The following is a 17,293-nucleotide window of genomic DNA, read 5'->3' as shown; positions in this document are numbered from 1 at the left end:
TTATCTTGCACACAATTTTCATTATCTTGTATTCTATTTACAGTAAATAACTTACAGCAGTACACATGTAACTCAAATATAAATATACAAAGGACTCTCAACAAGAGTCATCGATTTTATTCTTCCCTCAATCTGTTTTGTTTTTTAAAATCAAACATAAGGTCAAGTCCAATTTATCCAACCTAGGTCTAACTTCCACTAAAATTTGACATATTCGGATTTAGCTTAGGCCCAAGCCAAGTTTGAATTGATCAATAGGCTTAGGTCTAAAATTTTGTATAGCTAGACCCAATATATTAAAAAGTTGCCCTGAACCTAGTATTTACTATCAGTAAGTTAAACATTAAATAGGAATTTTGTAAATTTGCAGGTGTATTTGTATATACTTATGTATATATCTATGCCTGTATTTATGATCTTTAAAAAACAAATCTGTATTTGTGTATATATGTATCTATGTACTAATGTATGTATATAATTGGATTGATCTTAGGTTGGACTTGGAACATGCTTAAAGTGTTGTGCCCATAAATTTTGGGGCTTAATGAGCCGGGCCTGAACACAAATAACCTATGCTCAAATTCAAAAATTTCCAGACTGGGCTTGAAGCCTGGAAATGGTCTCGCCTAAACTGTGTCTAGTGCTTGCAGAAATTCAATAGAAGCAATCTTACCCAAAAAATAGAAGCGAAGCAATTGTTTTTCTCATTTACTGTTCCTACCAGTTCCATTGATCCATTTAGAGGGTTTCAGGTTTGGGTTGTATTCGGTTTAATCTAAACTTCAAACCGTTCCCACTCAACATAGGTTTTGCACTTTTGCTCAGGTCGAATGCGTACACTTTGAGTTCGGCTTTTATTAGGGCACGGTGCATACACCCACCGTTCTCGCAAAAGGAAGATGCGCCACGCGTCTTTTATTTTTATATATCCGCTTAAAGCGTGCGAGGAGAAGGAAAGACGTTGATAAGAGATGCCATTAGACTCTATTCGAAAACAAGTTCTTTGCCGCCCTACACTGAACCCAGTTCACTCTCATTTTTTCTCTCTCCAACCGGCGGCGACTAACATGCTCAGGTATTGATTTTTTTTTTTTTTTTCATTTTTACTTTCTCAAACATTGCTTTAGGTATTGCATTTCCTTCCATCCTTTTGTTTTTCTCAAAACCTAAATCGAATTGCATTTCCTTCCTTCTCTTGTGCAATTGGATCTGGTGAATAGAGTATCCAACGAAGAAGGGGGATTGCCCCTGCTTCTGCAATGCCTACATGATTCTCCTTTCTAGTTTTTGCAAGAAACCTCCACTCACGGGCAACACTTGTTTTTGCCCCCTGTGACCCATTTGATAGCTGTTGGATAAGAAGCTTAGCTGTTGCTCTGTTAGAAGTTGCAACCTTGGTTGATGGTGGCGTTGAAACAACTTCTGAAGGCATACCAATGCTCTCAGATGGATCAAAGTGGATTCATGAGTTGTGAACCATTGGGAAATAAGGTTTCGGAGAACTCTATTTGGAACAAGGCGCATATGAGAAAACATCTACCCTGTCTTTGGGTAGGTACTGTGACCTTCTTCCATCCATCAAGAAATCGGTGATCGATCATAAATTTGCCCGGTGGAGGTTATCATCGGATCTCTCATCAAATCCAATGAGATTGGGCAATAGAGATCCTTTGGAATTGTAACGAAGGTCTCCCCAATTTCCTGATTAATAATACCCTTCCATGCCTTCTGATTCCCAGAACCCATTTATTATTCTTCTTCAAATCCGTAAAGCAAGAATCTGCAATACCTAGTGAGCGACAAAGCCATTGAGTACTGATGATGCAGTTGGCTCAACGTCCCCTTTGTTATTGTAAATATGCTCCTCTAGAAACTCAATCTCGGCTCTACAAATTTTTGCCTCCAGAATCCCCAATTTTTCGATAAAGAATGTCCGAAGTTCCACTGCATCAAGTATTCATCCTTGCTCGAATTCATCAAGGAAGGAGTAGAGGCGGAGTTTGAGGTTTTCATCATGTTGATCGACGAATAACTTGGCTCTTCATGCTTGCTTCTGCATAAGCTCTAAATGTTCTTCTAACGTTGGGAGTAAGACCAAGCTCGCCGGTCGTTGTTCGCTGTTGCTGCACAGAGAAGATGAAATTTCGATGTAGGTTTTGGGAATACTGAAAGAAATCCAATACTTGAAGCAATGTTTGGGAAAGAAAAAATGAAAAAAAAAAATTGAGCTTTTCCTCAGTTGGTGATGGTTGTTGGTCGCCACCGGTACGAGGTGGTAAAATAGAATCTAGGGAGACTGATCAGCCCAATTCAGAATTCTTTAGCTTCATCGTATAGGGAATGAATCCTGACCGTGGATTGATTCTAAATCCACTTATAGGATGCGACTTATAAGAGGCCATTAGCAGATTATGAGAGACTGTAATTCAGAATTATACAGTGAACTCTAGAATACTTTTTTCCCTAGAATCTAACGAACGGCATCTCCTGTCAACGTCGTTTCCTTTTCTTTGCACGGTTTAAGTAGGCACACGAAATAAACGACGCGTGGCGCTTTGCGCGATTTATGCGATAGAAGCCGGACTCATACACTTCGGTGCTGGTAGGGCTATTATGAGGCTGATAGGCATCATGATTGGTTGGTCCAGTATCCTTCGGTTAATGGCTAATCACGACATGTCACGCTATCACAATACATTGGGTCCCACATTACAGAGCTGACGTTTGTGTTGTTATTGGCGATACCACAATACAATGATAGTATCTACGAGACCAAATCTGCTCCTTATACAGGGCGCCTCACATCGACCTCACACGCAATCCTCTCATACATTAGGCACATCTCACTTATTTATAAGTTATTATTTACGGTTGATGTGTCTGTGAAGTGTGTGAGGAGCAGATCCCGTCATCTGTGGGATTGATGACGGTGGATGTGCCTACGAAGGCTCCCAATTTTTTTCTTGGGAAGCAAGAAAACGGAAAGGGACAATTCGTCATCCGTGACTGCGTTCGCAGTAGCCGTAACTTTTAAAAGCCCAAAACCAGATTCGGGAAAGTTTGACGAACACAAACAACTTGACGCGCCCATCGTCCCATTTGTCAAACCAGTCATCATCGGACAGGGTTTAGACATTAGACAGACGTCTATACTTTTCTCTGCCTTCCAAAAACGCCAGAGTATTCTTTCGTCTTCCTCGTTGCAAGCTTCAAGCATTCAGGTATTATTTCTCTGCTGATGTTACATATTTGATTTGGTTTAACTGTTTATTCATGGAGTGAGAGAATTGAAGCGGAAAAAGGGAAGAATCAAGAATTATTTTAATTGGATTTTATTTGGGTTTGTTTGTTGATTTGCCATTAAGTTAATGCCTACTCTTTGTTTATGTTGTTTAATGGGTCTAAGCTTTGATTATCAGTGGAGAACTCTAACTGAAAGTAGATAATAAATTAAAATACAAATTAAGACATGCTTTTGAAATAAACAGTTCCTTTCATAGAAGAACCGAGCTTTCTTTTATTTATTTACTTTTAATTATGCGTAGCTGTTTATATTTTTGATTAGGGAATGAATCTGACTTTATCTATTATTCATCACTTCTTGTTGGTTGCCCGGGGAGGGGGATTGAGTGTGTAAGGAAGAAAAAATTTGTTAGGACATCAACGCTGAGGATCACTTTCGTTGATGCTAATGCATATTATTAATGGGCTTTTATACTTGCAAGTTATCCTTTTTATCCGAAACTTATTTGCAATTGTTATGCTCTTATTTTCATTTGATCTCTTTCTCCCTCTTCTTATTCTATAGCTTCATTATTCCTGCAATATTGTGAAACTATACCTGTAGTGTTGTAAATGGGAACTATAAGGTGCACTGTCTAGAGCTCATGCACTAAGCTGTATCACTCTTATCTTAAAATTGGTTTTTTTTACCATGTTCGAATAATATAATGCTCACTTGAGTTCTTGGTATCTAACTGATGTTACATTCACCTTATGAACCATTTTAGTTATACATAAGCAAATAGCTTACTCAACTTGGGTAGCATGTGATGATCATCTTATGTCAAAACAAGAACTTATTCAACAAGTGGTGAATTGGTAGCAGTGCAGTAGATACAAGTTCTGGTGATGTAGTAATGTATGTAGCTGGATTAGATATTGAGATGGGCTACATCAAGACTGAGTGGATATAACTAGGAGTATGTGATATCAGGGAACCTAGGGGGTAGCCCTTACAGTATTAGTCTTTTCCATTGGAAGGTGGATTCTCAGGTTTTGGAAGAGGATCATAAAGGTATCTTTTTGATTAGCACCTTGTGTTGTCCTTTTTGGATTTTGAATTTGCTGGATCAATGGATCACTCCAAAGAAGGTTTGATCAGCTTTTATTGAACCAACCAGTCAACCACAAAAAGTATTACTTGATGGTTGCTTGATGGTTTCTTTATTGTCAACCATCTAAAGAACATGGTAAGTGAATGGATAACTGGTGTAAGTGTAATGAGGAGACTGTGGACAATGGCTTTCTCATTGCAGACTTGCTAGCTTGTATGGGGATTTTTCTTTTCCCTATGTATTTTGAGTGGATATTACTTAATGAACTTTTCTTTTATTTTCTTTTTGAACAATATGGTTACTTGTTACTTTCCTATACTCTTAGGAATGTGAGATACATAGAGGAGTCAAATAAAGACCTTTTAGCAATGTGGAGATGTTGGGATGTAGGATCACCTTTTCTGGGTTGGAATTTGTTTTGAAAGCATTTACAAATATGGACCATATATTTTGCCAGGGGATTGTGGTGTTTTGTTATGGATAAGTCCACCTGATTTGCATAAAGCTCTGTGCATATTTAGTTAGGTGCATTATATGCCGTACTTGTTCTTCTAAAGAAAATACTCATGACTGGTTGTTCATCTAAGGACCATAATTAGTAGATGGAGAGAATCATAGTAAATGTATCATAGTTTTACTCCTGAAAGATCAATAGCAGGCATGAGTCCTTTTATCAGTGCACATCCCTTAGATATCACATATATCAAACCCGCATATCTTAAAATGGACCAAATATGTACCACAAAATTTGATCTTTATTGGACCCAAGTCCTGATCCGGCAAGCATGTTATTCAATAAATTTTGTACCTGGCTCTAGTTTAATCTGGTCCAGATCTAATTATCTAAACCTGATTTATGCCCACTAAGATATTTGCTCCAGAATAGGAATGACAAAGGGGTAGATGGTTGAATGGTCCTTAATTCTTGATTTTCTTGGTTGTAGGGTCAACCCTAATCTAAAGACGCTACATAAGTCATTTTCTGTAGAGTTCTGGTCTACTTTTGATTTTATTTCTGATGATGTGTAATAGTTGTGGTTCATCTGAAGTTCTGTTATTTTCATGATTTCTCCTTCTCTTGTACTTTCTTTTTTTTATTCAATGAATTTTTATTTTTACAATGAAAAGTAAGTAGTGAAAGTCCAAATTGTAGTAAACTTGGACAATTTTCCTTTCCCCATTCATTGGGATGACCATTCCTAGGATGTTGTTTCAAGTGGTTCCAGTGTGTCCTATTACTCCCCCTCCATTCTTTTGACTTCCAATGGATTGAGGAGTGGCATCTGTCCTTCATTCTTTGAAAATCTCTCTCTCTCTCTCTCTCTCTCTCTCTTTCTCTCTCTCTCTCTCTCTCTCTCTCCCCCTCCTTCCTCTTGGAAATGTTTACTAGGATGATTTGAAGCAGAGTGATTAGATGGATAGGATAGACTATAGGTTTTGAAAAGAATTGCAAATTGTCAAATATGAAGTTGAAGTGTGGAATCAAAAGGTTTTTGGGCTAACAGAAATAAGGAGAAGGAGAAGATTGCCATTATAAAATCAAATTGAAGATATTGATCAATTGGAGGAGGGATCCTCAGCTCATGTACTGGGTGGGATAGGATGGGCTACGAAGTCTAGGATGGCCTGATGGGCCCCTGAGCCCGACCTACCATGTACTGGGCTTAACATTGAGGCTCTAATAAGCTTTTTCAAATATTTTATTTTCTTCAGAATTTAGAATTGCATATTCTTGTACTTGTGTATTAAGCTACTTTAATTTTTCTTAATTGTGGCACCTCACCCATTTAGATGTGCACCTTGCTGCTTTACAGATCAGTCTCTTAAGCTGTGTTTGATTTGAAAGAAAAGGTAGGGAGACCTATACTTGTCCTTTATGGTTTTCACTTTAAAACCATGCTTAGGAACTCCTTTTACTTTGGTCTTGCTTTTCACTTTAAAACACCAGAATTTACTTATCCCTCATGGTTCTTTCACTGATTCCTCCCTTCTCAAAATTGCTTGCTCCAGTTTCACCTCCTCAACTGTTGTTTCTAGTAAAAACAATGTGGCTGGGACCTATGTCACTAAAAACTAGGGTTATTTATCTGCGAGTGAAAGGAAAATATCTCCTCCAGCTCTAAGGAAGTGGTGAGGAATGCAATATCTTTATTACCAGCCTTTGTTATTTTTTTTTTTGAAAAAAAAGAAGGTATACATGTATGGTCCTCTGTAGTCATATAAATAATTTCTGTATATTAGCAGTTCCCTTAAGGATCCCCCCAGAAAAATCTATGTTCAAAAAAGAGGATGAAAAATCATTTCCACTGAAACAAGTAAAGTAGACAACCAGAAGACAATCAGCTCCTTGTCAAGTTGGCTGCACAATTCATTACTACCTCCTCTGGATTAGATTTCTGATAAAAAATTCTTAATTCTGTCATTCCTTTCAGACCACAGTGCCTACATGACTGCTAAAGACTACCCAGCAAACTCTTCCTCTCTTGGACATCCCTTGAACTTGCCTCCCAGCCAGAAGGGCCTTCACTGAATTCGGAAAATAACCATACTGGAGCAGCCTTTCTGAAATGGTTTCAAATCTTATAAAAGAATTTGCAGATCAGGAACAGATGTTTCAAAGACTCCATTTGTTCATTATAGAAAGAATATTCGAGGTCTGGCAGATTAACTCCCTTTCTGACAAGCGTTTCCTTGGTTAAGCACCTTTCCCACGGCACCACCCACAGAAAAGTTTAACCTTTGATGGTGCTGCAGTTCCCCAAATGGATTTGTAAGGGAAGGACCTGTCTTGTTCTCCCAATAAACCATTTTAGAAAGACCTGACTGAGAAGTTACCTGATTTGGACCATTTACACTTTCTAGTATCTTGTCCATTCACATTGATTTGCTGGTTGTACAGCAAGGACAGCAAGTCAGCTACAATCTGCAATTCCCGTCATAAACATTCCTTCTAAAAGCAGGATTCCAAGTACAGGATGTTCCTTCTACCTGATTGCATTCTGCTACTGTAGCTTCTTTGTTGCATGCCAAAACAAACAACTCTGGAAATCTTTCTTTCAAGGTCAGTTCATCACACCAGAACCAAAATCTTATTCTAGCTCCATTGCCAAGAAGGTATTTTATGTCTTTCAAGAAGTTAAGGAAGGCTTCATAAATTCCCCTCCACACTAGGACATCCAAAAATAATTAGTACCCTAGACATTATCGCATAAGCCATACTTCTCAGCAATCAGCTCCATCCACAAGTTGTTAGGATTTGTGCAAAACATCCACAACCACCCTGCCAAGAGAGCAGTATTGGAACTTTTGACTTTTATTATCGACTTATCCCAAGTCCACCACAGGAAATAGGTTTGCAGATATCATCCTGCATCACTAAATGAAACTTCTCTTCATCTTTCCAACCTTTCTACAGGAAATTCCTCATAGCCTTTTCTATCTGTTTTGCCACCTCCACTAGAATTGGAAAGAGAGACAAGTAATCAGCTGTTAGGCTTGCTTGTTAGCTTTCTGTTGACCTACTTTAAGACTGGTCCCAGATGTATTTTTGAATTACATCTAGCATTTAGGGGTAAGCCCAAATAATTGGTTGGGAATTTCCCCACTTACAGCCAAGAACCTCTGCCAGATCTGAATCATCTGATATATTACCCACTTCTCCCACTGCCAATATCTCACTCTTTTGCCATATTGACCTTTAGGCCTGAGACCACCTCAAACCAGCTGTGATCAGGCCTGTATTTTGAGAAATAAACAAGCAGAAATCCTGGTACAGTAGAGAAGAACGTAGAGAAGAGAATAGGACTTCAGACTCTCTCTCTATCGAGAGACTGAAATAACCCTGCACAAAACACTTTAATTTAACACCAGCAAAGAAGATATCTTAAGTAAAAGACCTGTTCCAAGTTGGCATCCAAAAAGAATAAAGTATTGTTTGCAAACTGCAACAATGCAGTTTTGAACCATTGCTTTTCACTTCAAAACCTAACAACAGACCTCCCTCAATGGCTCTTTCTGTCATTTTCCTTAATCCCTTCAATACTATAAAGGACAATAGGGGGGATGGTGGATCCCCTTTCTCAACCCTCTGGAGCTCTTGAACTTACCCTTTGTAGACCCAAATTATAGTGCAGACTTTGATCCAATTCCTCCACTTTTTCCCCAAAGTTCATTGTACCCAACATATAGTCCAAGAAAGTCCAATTAACATGATGGTATGCCTTTTCCAAGTCAACTTTAATGATTACACCCTACTTGCCATTCTTTTTCCTTGATTCAAAAAGTTCATTTGCAATAAGAACATTGTCTTGAATATGTTTATTGTGCAGAAAAGATCCCCGGCATGTAGAAATCAAATAATTCATTACCTTCCTCATTTTTATGGCCATCCTTTGTTTTGAATATGTTTGGTAATTATGTTTATTGTGGCCTATTTGCAAGCTTCAGTTGATATCATCAATATTAGCTCTTATATTTGTTTTTTCCCTTGCCAAGAGGGGAAAGATAATGCACATGTGTTTGAGGGCAACCCTTTATGGTTCCTCTGAGTAGACATGGATGCTGTTCTCTAATAAGGACCAACCACCTAATGTGCTGATGTGCTGATTGATATCATTGATATTGGAGTTACTGGATTCTTGTTGAGGGGGTTCTGGGATTTTTCAACTGATGGAATCATAAGAGGATGATTCAGTGCAGAAAATTCATGAATTCATATATGAAGGAGTATTTGGAGCTGGATTCCTGGTACACATGGTGCAATCAACTAAAATTTTGACACCTGTTCTATTTTGAATCTAGGGCAGGTTTCAGGATTCAGAAGATGGAGATCAGCTAAATGTTTTCATGCCCTATTAGTGAGGGTGATTCTGTTTGGGCTGAGATCTCCTCTCTCCTACATGGACTTGGAGTAATGTTCTATTTTGCTTTTTTATCGTGTGGAAGTGGTGGATGGCTTCAAGTTATCATCAAGTGGATGAGAGATGGTGACGAGGGGCCTTTGTCCTTCCAATATCACATTAGAGGTGTAATATCTTTGTTCTCCAGATTTTTTTTAAGTGTGCTAGCAAGGTCAAATCTGTCATTGTAAAGGGTCATGCCAAGTAGAGGAAACAAAAATACAAGGAAAAGGAAATAAGAATCTTGGCTGACCTTCAATTAGGCATAAAATGCCTGAACTAAACCTGCAATCTATCTCCAGATTTCCATTAAATGAGATGTTCATCCTAGCTGCCAAAGATCTTGCATCCTCAATGAAGTAAGGAAACTTAGGAAGTGTCCAAGTCTCTCCCATAGGATCTTATCAATGTATTACCACTGTTAGAATTTTCATCAACATAAATGTTGTTTAGTTCTAGAGTGCGAGGTTCTTAGACCTTGAAAGAGCAAGCATATTTCTATTCTATTAGCTCCTTGCAACTTGGAACCCCTATTATAGGACTGGACAAAGGAGCTGTAACTTATCCTACAGGCCTCCTAAAGCTCATAATATTCCCAAATGTGCTTATATCTCTTTGAGCTTTACCCTTTCATTACAGGGAAAAAAGAAAAAAAAAAAAGAAACGGGATGGCGATACAGCTGCCCATGCTGCAAAGGAAGCATTTAGAATGAACTCAATTAGATGAGTGCTGAGATCCACCAGGTCTTGGCGCATATCTCTTGAATAGTTAAAATATTTGATGTCTGAGTTTGTTGGAAGACATGTTTCTCTTTCCAGGGGATTTGCTGGTTTATTTTCCTTTTCAGCTTACATTGTATGTGGCTTGTTGCATTTGTAAGTCCTGTTCATTTCTTCACTTGAGTATTGAAAACTTGTTTCTTTTTAGCCAATAAAAAAAAGACAATAATAGGTAACTTGTTTCAAGTCACCTATTAAAGTAAGACAATAATAATAAACTTGAAGGTTGGCTCCTTAGAAGCTAGTTTGCAAGCCATTGATTTCTTCTTTCAGGTAAATATATAGATAATTGGATAATTATCGGAACAGACTACTCCAGTACTCCCATTTTTTGTAGTCTGCCTAGTGTCTTAATACAACTCCTCCCTCCAAAAAAAAAAAAGAAAAAAGAAAAAAGAAAAGAAAAAAAAGAAAAAAAAAGTTACAGAGGATGATAGATAATTAGTTGTCTGAGATTGTATTATCCTTCTTTCCTCTATGTAGTCTAATGGAGGGGGACATTTATACTCTTATTGTTGGAGAAAATCATGTATATTTATACATACATCAACTGTCCGAGGTTTTACTCTGGACAGATTTACTATTTTTATATTCTTCCTTACAAGGTTAACCATCTTTAGGACACAGATAAAGTAGATCTAGTTCTTATATTGGATTTTTTTATAGACTAATCTTGGATATGGTGGCCCTCCCTTTGGACTTAACTGTCACTTTTGTGTTGTGAATTTATGGTTCCTTATTCTCCTACCATTCTAATGTGAAGTTTCTTTAACAGTTGCATTCCACGAGTCCAACGATTCTTCGCAATGAGCAGCACAGAGGTTGCGGTGTCTACATTTTTATCCTTGACTTCATCTGGATCAAAACAAAAGCAAGGATCAACCGCAGCATCTGGGGCTGATACAAAACCAAAGAAGAAGATCTGTTGTGCTTGCCCCAACACTAAAAAGCTCAGGGATGAATGCATTGTGGAGCATGGTGAAGCTGCTTGCACAAAATGGATTGAAGCTCATCGTGCATGCCTCCGTGTGGAGGGCTTCAATGTTTGAAGTTGTGTTGGACAGATAGAACATAGAAATTCAACATTCTTGCTTAGGTTGTATTTTAAACTTCTTAATTTAGGGCTCTATTTTGCCAGAAGAGTCTGTTTTACTTGAAATTACAAAAATAAGGATGTAGAACTCCATTGTTCAATAAACTTAGACAAAATACATTTCTTTCCTAAATAACTGGGAAATCATTTTATAGTCTTGATTTCTTTAGGCTTTTGGACACTCCGGATCTCCTACCCACAAACTTTTCCCACTTCCCTACCCACAAGACACCATTGCTGTGTATTTGAAACATCCTCATTATGAATGTGACAAGGGAGATATTCCCAATGCACACTTGTAGTGTCCTGGGTAGGGATGTGGAAACAGTTTGTGGTAGGAGATCCGAGTTCCAGTATTGAATTTCAATTCTGTTACCACCTGGATCCCACAAATGAAATGACAAGTGCCTCAAATTCTTCTATGATGCAAAATTTGCAGGTTAAAAAGCCCACTTACAGCATTTTAAGATGTTGGAAAAAAGAGCATTTTAGGATGATGAAAATTAGACCAAAACAGAGAATCGTAAGATTCAAATGCAACCTTTTAAGGTATTTATACTTTTATAAAGATTGACATGTGTTAGAAACCAAGAACAAGTCATTAAACCAGTTATCAGACAAGTTTATTCAAGGAGAATAGCACATGGGTTAAAATCAGTTGTGCAAGATTCATGTGGTAATTTCGAATGAGTTGTGACAACTACAAACTTGTACATCTATAAATAGAAGGCAAAGCAATAAGAAAGATATCTAGATTCATCCCAGTAATCTCTATGCTCTCTCTTTCCTCTCTCATTTCTTCTGTAGGAGACTATGCTATCTTGAATTTGTGTCTGTATTGGGTAGAAACCCAACATCTGGTATCAGAGCCTACACTATGCCTCCCGGTTGCAATAGTGTGGCAGAGGTCATGACATCAAGTATTGTAGTGTTCGGTCGAGGCTAGGTGGATTAGTGCAAAGTTAGTCTATGTAGATGTCGGGACTGTGGAGTGTGGTGGAATGTTACAATTCATTTGTCCCATGTTAGTAGTATGGAATGCTAATGTGAGATATCCCACATCGGTAGTATGGGATACTGTTGTGTGGTATATATGTGCTTGAATTCCCTCCATCTAACAATTAGCTTTTAGGGATAAATTCTCCTATGACACATATTGAATGGTATCAGAGCTTCCCATTCTAACAGTCTTAAAACCACAATACCCACTACTATGCATTCTAAAATAAAAAATCCAAGAAAAACCCCAAACTGCAAGCAATTCAATCTAAATGGGCCCAAAACCCAACAATGGTACTAGGTTACTCAATGCAAGGCTCATTTTTTTTTAAGGGTCACATGGTTATGTCATCCACTTTAGCACACTTACCTCAGTTATTGCAATTGTACCACAACTTACTAGAGAGAGGACACTCAGGCATTTTAAGAACATACCTTCGCATTGCATCACACTATTTTTGGAAGGCACGAAGTGCATCATTAAGGAATTTGTAGCGATGTGCCCAATGTGCCAAGTCCAAAAATACGAGGTGCAATTACTTGCTGGTCTTCTCCAATCACTAAAAAAATACCAAATTTAGTATGGGAAGAAATCTCTCTTGACTTCATTGTGGGTCTGCCCAAGTCTAAGGGATACTCCATCATACTGATGGTAGTTGACCGATTATCAAAATAGGCTCATTTTATACCATTGTCGCACCCGTATAGTAACACAACGGTAGAAACTATGTAAAGGAAATCGCACGTTTACATGGTGGCATACCTAAAGCCATCTTGTCGGATCGTGATCCAACATTCCTAAGCAATTTCTGGCGTGAATATTTCAAGCTCCAAGGCTCCACTCTCAATAGGTCAACGAGTTATCACCCACAGACGGGATGGACAAACAGAGGCCATTAACAAATGTTTAGAAACACATTTGAGGCGTTTCATCAGTGATAACCCACGACAATGGGTCCAATGGCTACCCTGGGCAGAATTGTGGTACAACTCCACATTCCACGTCTCCACGGGTATGACGCCATTTAAGACAGTTTATAGGTGTAACCACCCCCATTTCCATATGAAGAAGGATCTACCTCATTAGTGGCGGTTAGACAATCACCTATCATATAGAGATAACATTGTCAGAGAGCTCAAAATAAATTTAACACAAGCTCAACAACAAATGAAGGTCCAATATGATAAACATCATTGTTAGATTGAATACAACATAGGTGATTTGGTTTATCTGCAGTTTCTTCCTTCTCGGCAAGATTCACTAGGGCAAAAAAAAGTTGGCACAAGTTATCTCCAAGGTACTATGGACCATTTTCCATCACTGAACAGTTTGGAACATTTGCATACAGATTATCTCTATCCCAATCCTGCCGTCTCCACCTTGCTTTTCATGTATCAAAATTAAAAAAAAAAAAAAAAACACGTGGGTACTTCAGCTTGCATTGCCCCAACTCTACCAGAATTTGATGAGGATGGACATGCCATTTTGCAACCAAAGCATATCCGGGGTTATCGCTGAATCAAAAAAGCATCAGCAACTGGTATGGGATGCTTTAGTTGAATGGGAAGGGCTTCCTCCAGAGTATGTAACATGGGAGGCCTGCTCAGTAGTAAGGCAACAGTTTCCTCACCTCATCCTCAAGAATGAGATTACTTCAGAGGGGGAAGGAACTCTTAGTAAGCAAGAACAAGTCAATAAACCAGTTATCAAACAAGTTTACTACAGAAAAGAGCACGTTGGTTAAAACCAACTATGCAAGAGACAAGTGGTAATCTTGATTCTTGAATTCTTGAGTTGTTACAACTACCAACTTGTATATTTATAAATAAAAGGTGAAGCAATAAAAAAGGGTATCTAGATAAAATCCAGAAATCTCATTTTTCTCTCTTCTCTCTCTTATTTCTTCTCCAGGAGACTACGCTATCTCAAATCAGTGTCTGTGTTGGGCAGAAACCCAACACCATGTCAATGTTAAGGGTATTGTTCACGCCTTAGTTTTTCTTGGGAAATTAAGGATTTAAGGATCCTTCAATTGACCATGATTCTGCATCTACCCTATGTTATCTTTGATGATATATTTTCTTCATACAAGGTGAGTGACATAGTTGTCAAAATGGTCACTTGACGCTCCTCCAAATAGGTGTGGGATCAAACTTGCATAACTGCAGGTTCTATGTGGTATGGCCAGTGGGCCTTGTGCATCCTGCTCTGCACCACCCCATCCTCAATTTCTGTCCTACGAAAAATACAAAATTCATACAAGAAGCTTATGGTGAAGTGAACTGCAACTCAGTTTTCATTAAGAGAATGTATAGGTCCGACTATGATACGGAAAACCATATTATATCTAAAACCTATGCTACTGCCATGTATACAGCAGTTACCTGAGTTATTTAAGTAACCGATAATTATTATTTTTATATGTTAATTAAAGTTTAATACTTTAACTTATCCGTTAATCTCTAATCTTCCGTTACCCATTCTTATATCCTTCGAGTTCCCTCTTCTGGTCAACTTCTTCGAGCTCCCTCTTCTGGTCGAACTTCTTCGAGCTCCCTCTTCTGGTCAAACTTTAAGGGAACAAATTTGCTTTGAAAAAAATTTACAATACGACTTTTGGCCTAAAGATCAGTGGCTAATTCCTTCTTAAGAAGTTTTGCCATTTGATATCAGGTTCAAACATTTTTAGCGGAATAAATGGGCACTTAATTATTCAGTATTTGATCATGACAAGTTTCATCCTGAAGGGTATAGGGAATAAATGGGCACTTAAGTATGAATTGAAGTTTGACAACTACATGAAATTGACATTAAACGAGCAATGTAATTCATTTCCAAGCTGCCAAAAAAGCAACCCTAAGAATAAAGAATCAACTACAAATATACATGTATTCCAAGTTTCTTTTTCATTAATTCTACCAATACCTCGTTGTGTAGATCCCTACTGCAAGTAGGGCTGTTCATAAGAAGGTCCAACCCGACCAAATCAGCCAATCCGGACCGACCCAACCCGAGTTGGCTGGGTTTTCATAAGCACTGATCGGTTTCGGGGTGTACAAATTCATAAACTGATGGTTCGGGTCGGTTTGGATTTTCTTGTGTGAAAACTGAAATCGATCCGTACCGAACCTACTTAGTTCCTACTTAACTAAGTTGCCTCTATCCTAATTCCTAATTACAACCTAACCTAGTCTTCTAGTTCCTATTTAACTAAGTTGTCTCTATCCTATTTTCTATAGTCTTTTACACCAAATAGGCAACCAGTTAGGCAATTACAATTAGAATTAGATGTCATTTTTTACTTAGATTAAAACTTAGAAAGTTTTTTGAAATATACAAATTTCAGCATTCTTTCTATAAAACAGTTTGATTTTCTATTTTCTTGATAACTTTTGTCTTCTATTTTAATTCTAACTTTTTAAATATATTTCCAAAAAATATCTTAAAAACTTTAGTTTTCAGTTTTTAGAATAGATATTTTCTTTTAGTCTTCTATGTCCTTTTGTATAAGAGCAAAACCAAAATCGATCCAAACTGACTCAAACCGACCAAGTCGGTTTTGCTTAACACTGGATCGGTTTCGGTTTCCATCTCAGGTAACCCAACTAGGTCAGATCGATTGGAAAAACCCCAATAAACCAACCCAATCCGACCCGTGGACAGCCATAGCCACCTACAAGAGAACAAGACTTGCCATTCCCACTCCAACATATACACAAATGTAGAGAAGAGGGATCTAATAACACTGTCTAGCGAATGAGATAACAAACCTAGAAATGTGTTTGCCGTTGTCGGTTGGTGTCGTCCATGGAGAACATAAAGAAAATAACAAATGATATCGAATACAGAGAGAGGAGAGAAAAGACAGAGAAAGAGGAAATAGAGATTTAGCGATGGTTAGATGTCGCCGCTGGTTCCATCCTCGCCGGTGATGTGAAGTTTGAGTAAGAGAGAGAAAGAGACGACTGTGGGAGAGATTCATCCGAGGAGGAAGAACGAACGAAAAGACGTTAACGTCTTTATTATTTGAAATGAATTTCTTTTTTTTGAAATGTGATTTTAATTATTGTTAAAACCGGTATGATTGGTCCATCTCATCCGATATGATACGGAAAAGATACCATAGATTTTCCCATATTATATACTTGGTAGGCAAAATCTATGATGCAAAAACTGCACCGTGAAGTAGTGGGTCGGGTTTAGGTCAGGACAAGGTTGTCATGGTCCCAAACCAATTATTAATTGGGATAAAATCATAGGTCAAGAGACTAGAACCATTACGATTAATAGTGGAAACTTGAATTTTGATAACATAGCCGTAATAAAAAATTAAATACAAACAAAACTTAATAAAACTGATTGTAAGATATTAAGTTGTTTATATATTAATAAATTAAACATTTTAATTAATATTGTCTTATATATTATCTATCAAATTTATTATTTTAAACATAAAACATGTAAAAATAATAAAAAAATTAAGGAAACTTTATGTATACTTAATAAAATAACCGGTTCAAGATAGGCACAAATTATCTATCAAATTTATTATTTATCCTCTGAAAATGATAACTGATATCTATGGAATTGATACAAGTTTGGTTGAGTGTGTGTCATCAATATGAAAAGAAAGGATTTGCTTGATGGGCAGAATTATAGAATTATTAGGAGAAATTTCGTAGAAAGGAGGCAGTTGGTGGATTTATTTTGGATCGTTACACCCAACTAGGCAACTACACTACAGCCTACAAAGCCTCCACCTCGAGTCACGTCTTCTTTTTGTAGCATAATCGGACACCCATGGAATTGATACGAGTGGTGTCCCCAAATCCCAATTCATTGTTTCGTGTAGGGAAAATCTGACTAGTGTGCAAAATGAAACTAGAACCTAGGGTATGCATGTAATTGTAAAGTAAGGAATGGGTGTTATTTGAAGTATGTTAAACTCATAATTAGCTCACAGAGAGTGATGCTAAAGCAGATAGATACACGCCTCACATATCCAACATTATGTGATTTCAAGTAGGTCCCCGTCCCTCACTATTAGCAGAGGTGGGGTCTTAGAGACAATTCCAATCCAATGGTTATCAAGAATGAGATAGAATTCCATACCTAAGCCGTTTGATTGGAATCTTCTATCTCTACTGTGTAGTTCTTTGATCTATTTACCAATGACATCCAAACT

General features: G+C 37.7%; 1 protein-coding gene across 1 annotated transcript; it reads left to right on the top strand.

Annotated features, from left to right (window-relative positions):
• Window positions 1-941: 941 nt before the first annotated feature.
• On the top strand, window positions 942-11,241 carry LOC148845118 (uncharacterized). Its single transcript, XM_088955644.1, has 2 exons — window positions 942-1,075; window positions 10,791-11,241. The coding sequence occupies exons 1-2, from the start codon at window positions 972-974 to the stop codon at window positions 11,062-11,064; spliced, it is 378 nt and encodes a 125-aa protein (XP_088811770.1). The 5' UTR covers window positions 942-971; the 3' UTR covers window positions 11,065-11,241.
• The last annotated feature ends 6,052 nt before the right edge of the window (window positions 11,242-17,293 follow it).

Source organism: Nelumbo lutea, chromosome 7 (genome assembly GCF_056320005.1).
Source record: "Nelumbo lutea isolate HS-2025 chromosome 7, American lotus-T2T, whole genome shotgun sequence".
NCBI classification, from domain to species: Eukaryota; Viridiplantae; Streptophyta; class Magnoliopsida; order Proteales; family Nelumbonaceae; genus Nelumbo; species Nelumbo lutea.
This window is presented reverse-complemented; position numbering and strand designations above follow the sequence as displayed.

Excerpts from the sequence above, each read along its gene's own strand:
- LOC148845118 (XM_088955644.1), top strand. The coding sequence starts at position 972 with ATGCCATTAGACTCTATTCGAAAACAAGTTCTTTGCCGCCCTACACTG. Across the intron at positions 1,076-10,790 it reads GCGGCGACTAACATGCTCAG|TTGCATTCCACGAGTCCAAC; the intron begins GTATTGATTTTT and ends TTTCTTTAACAG.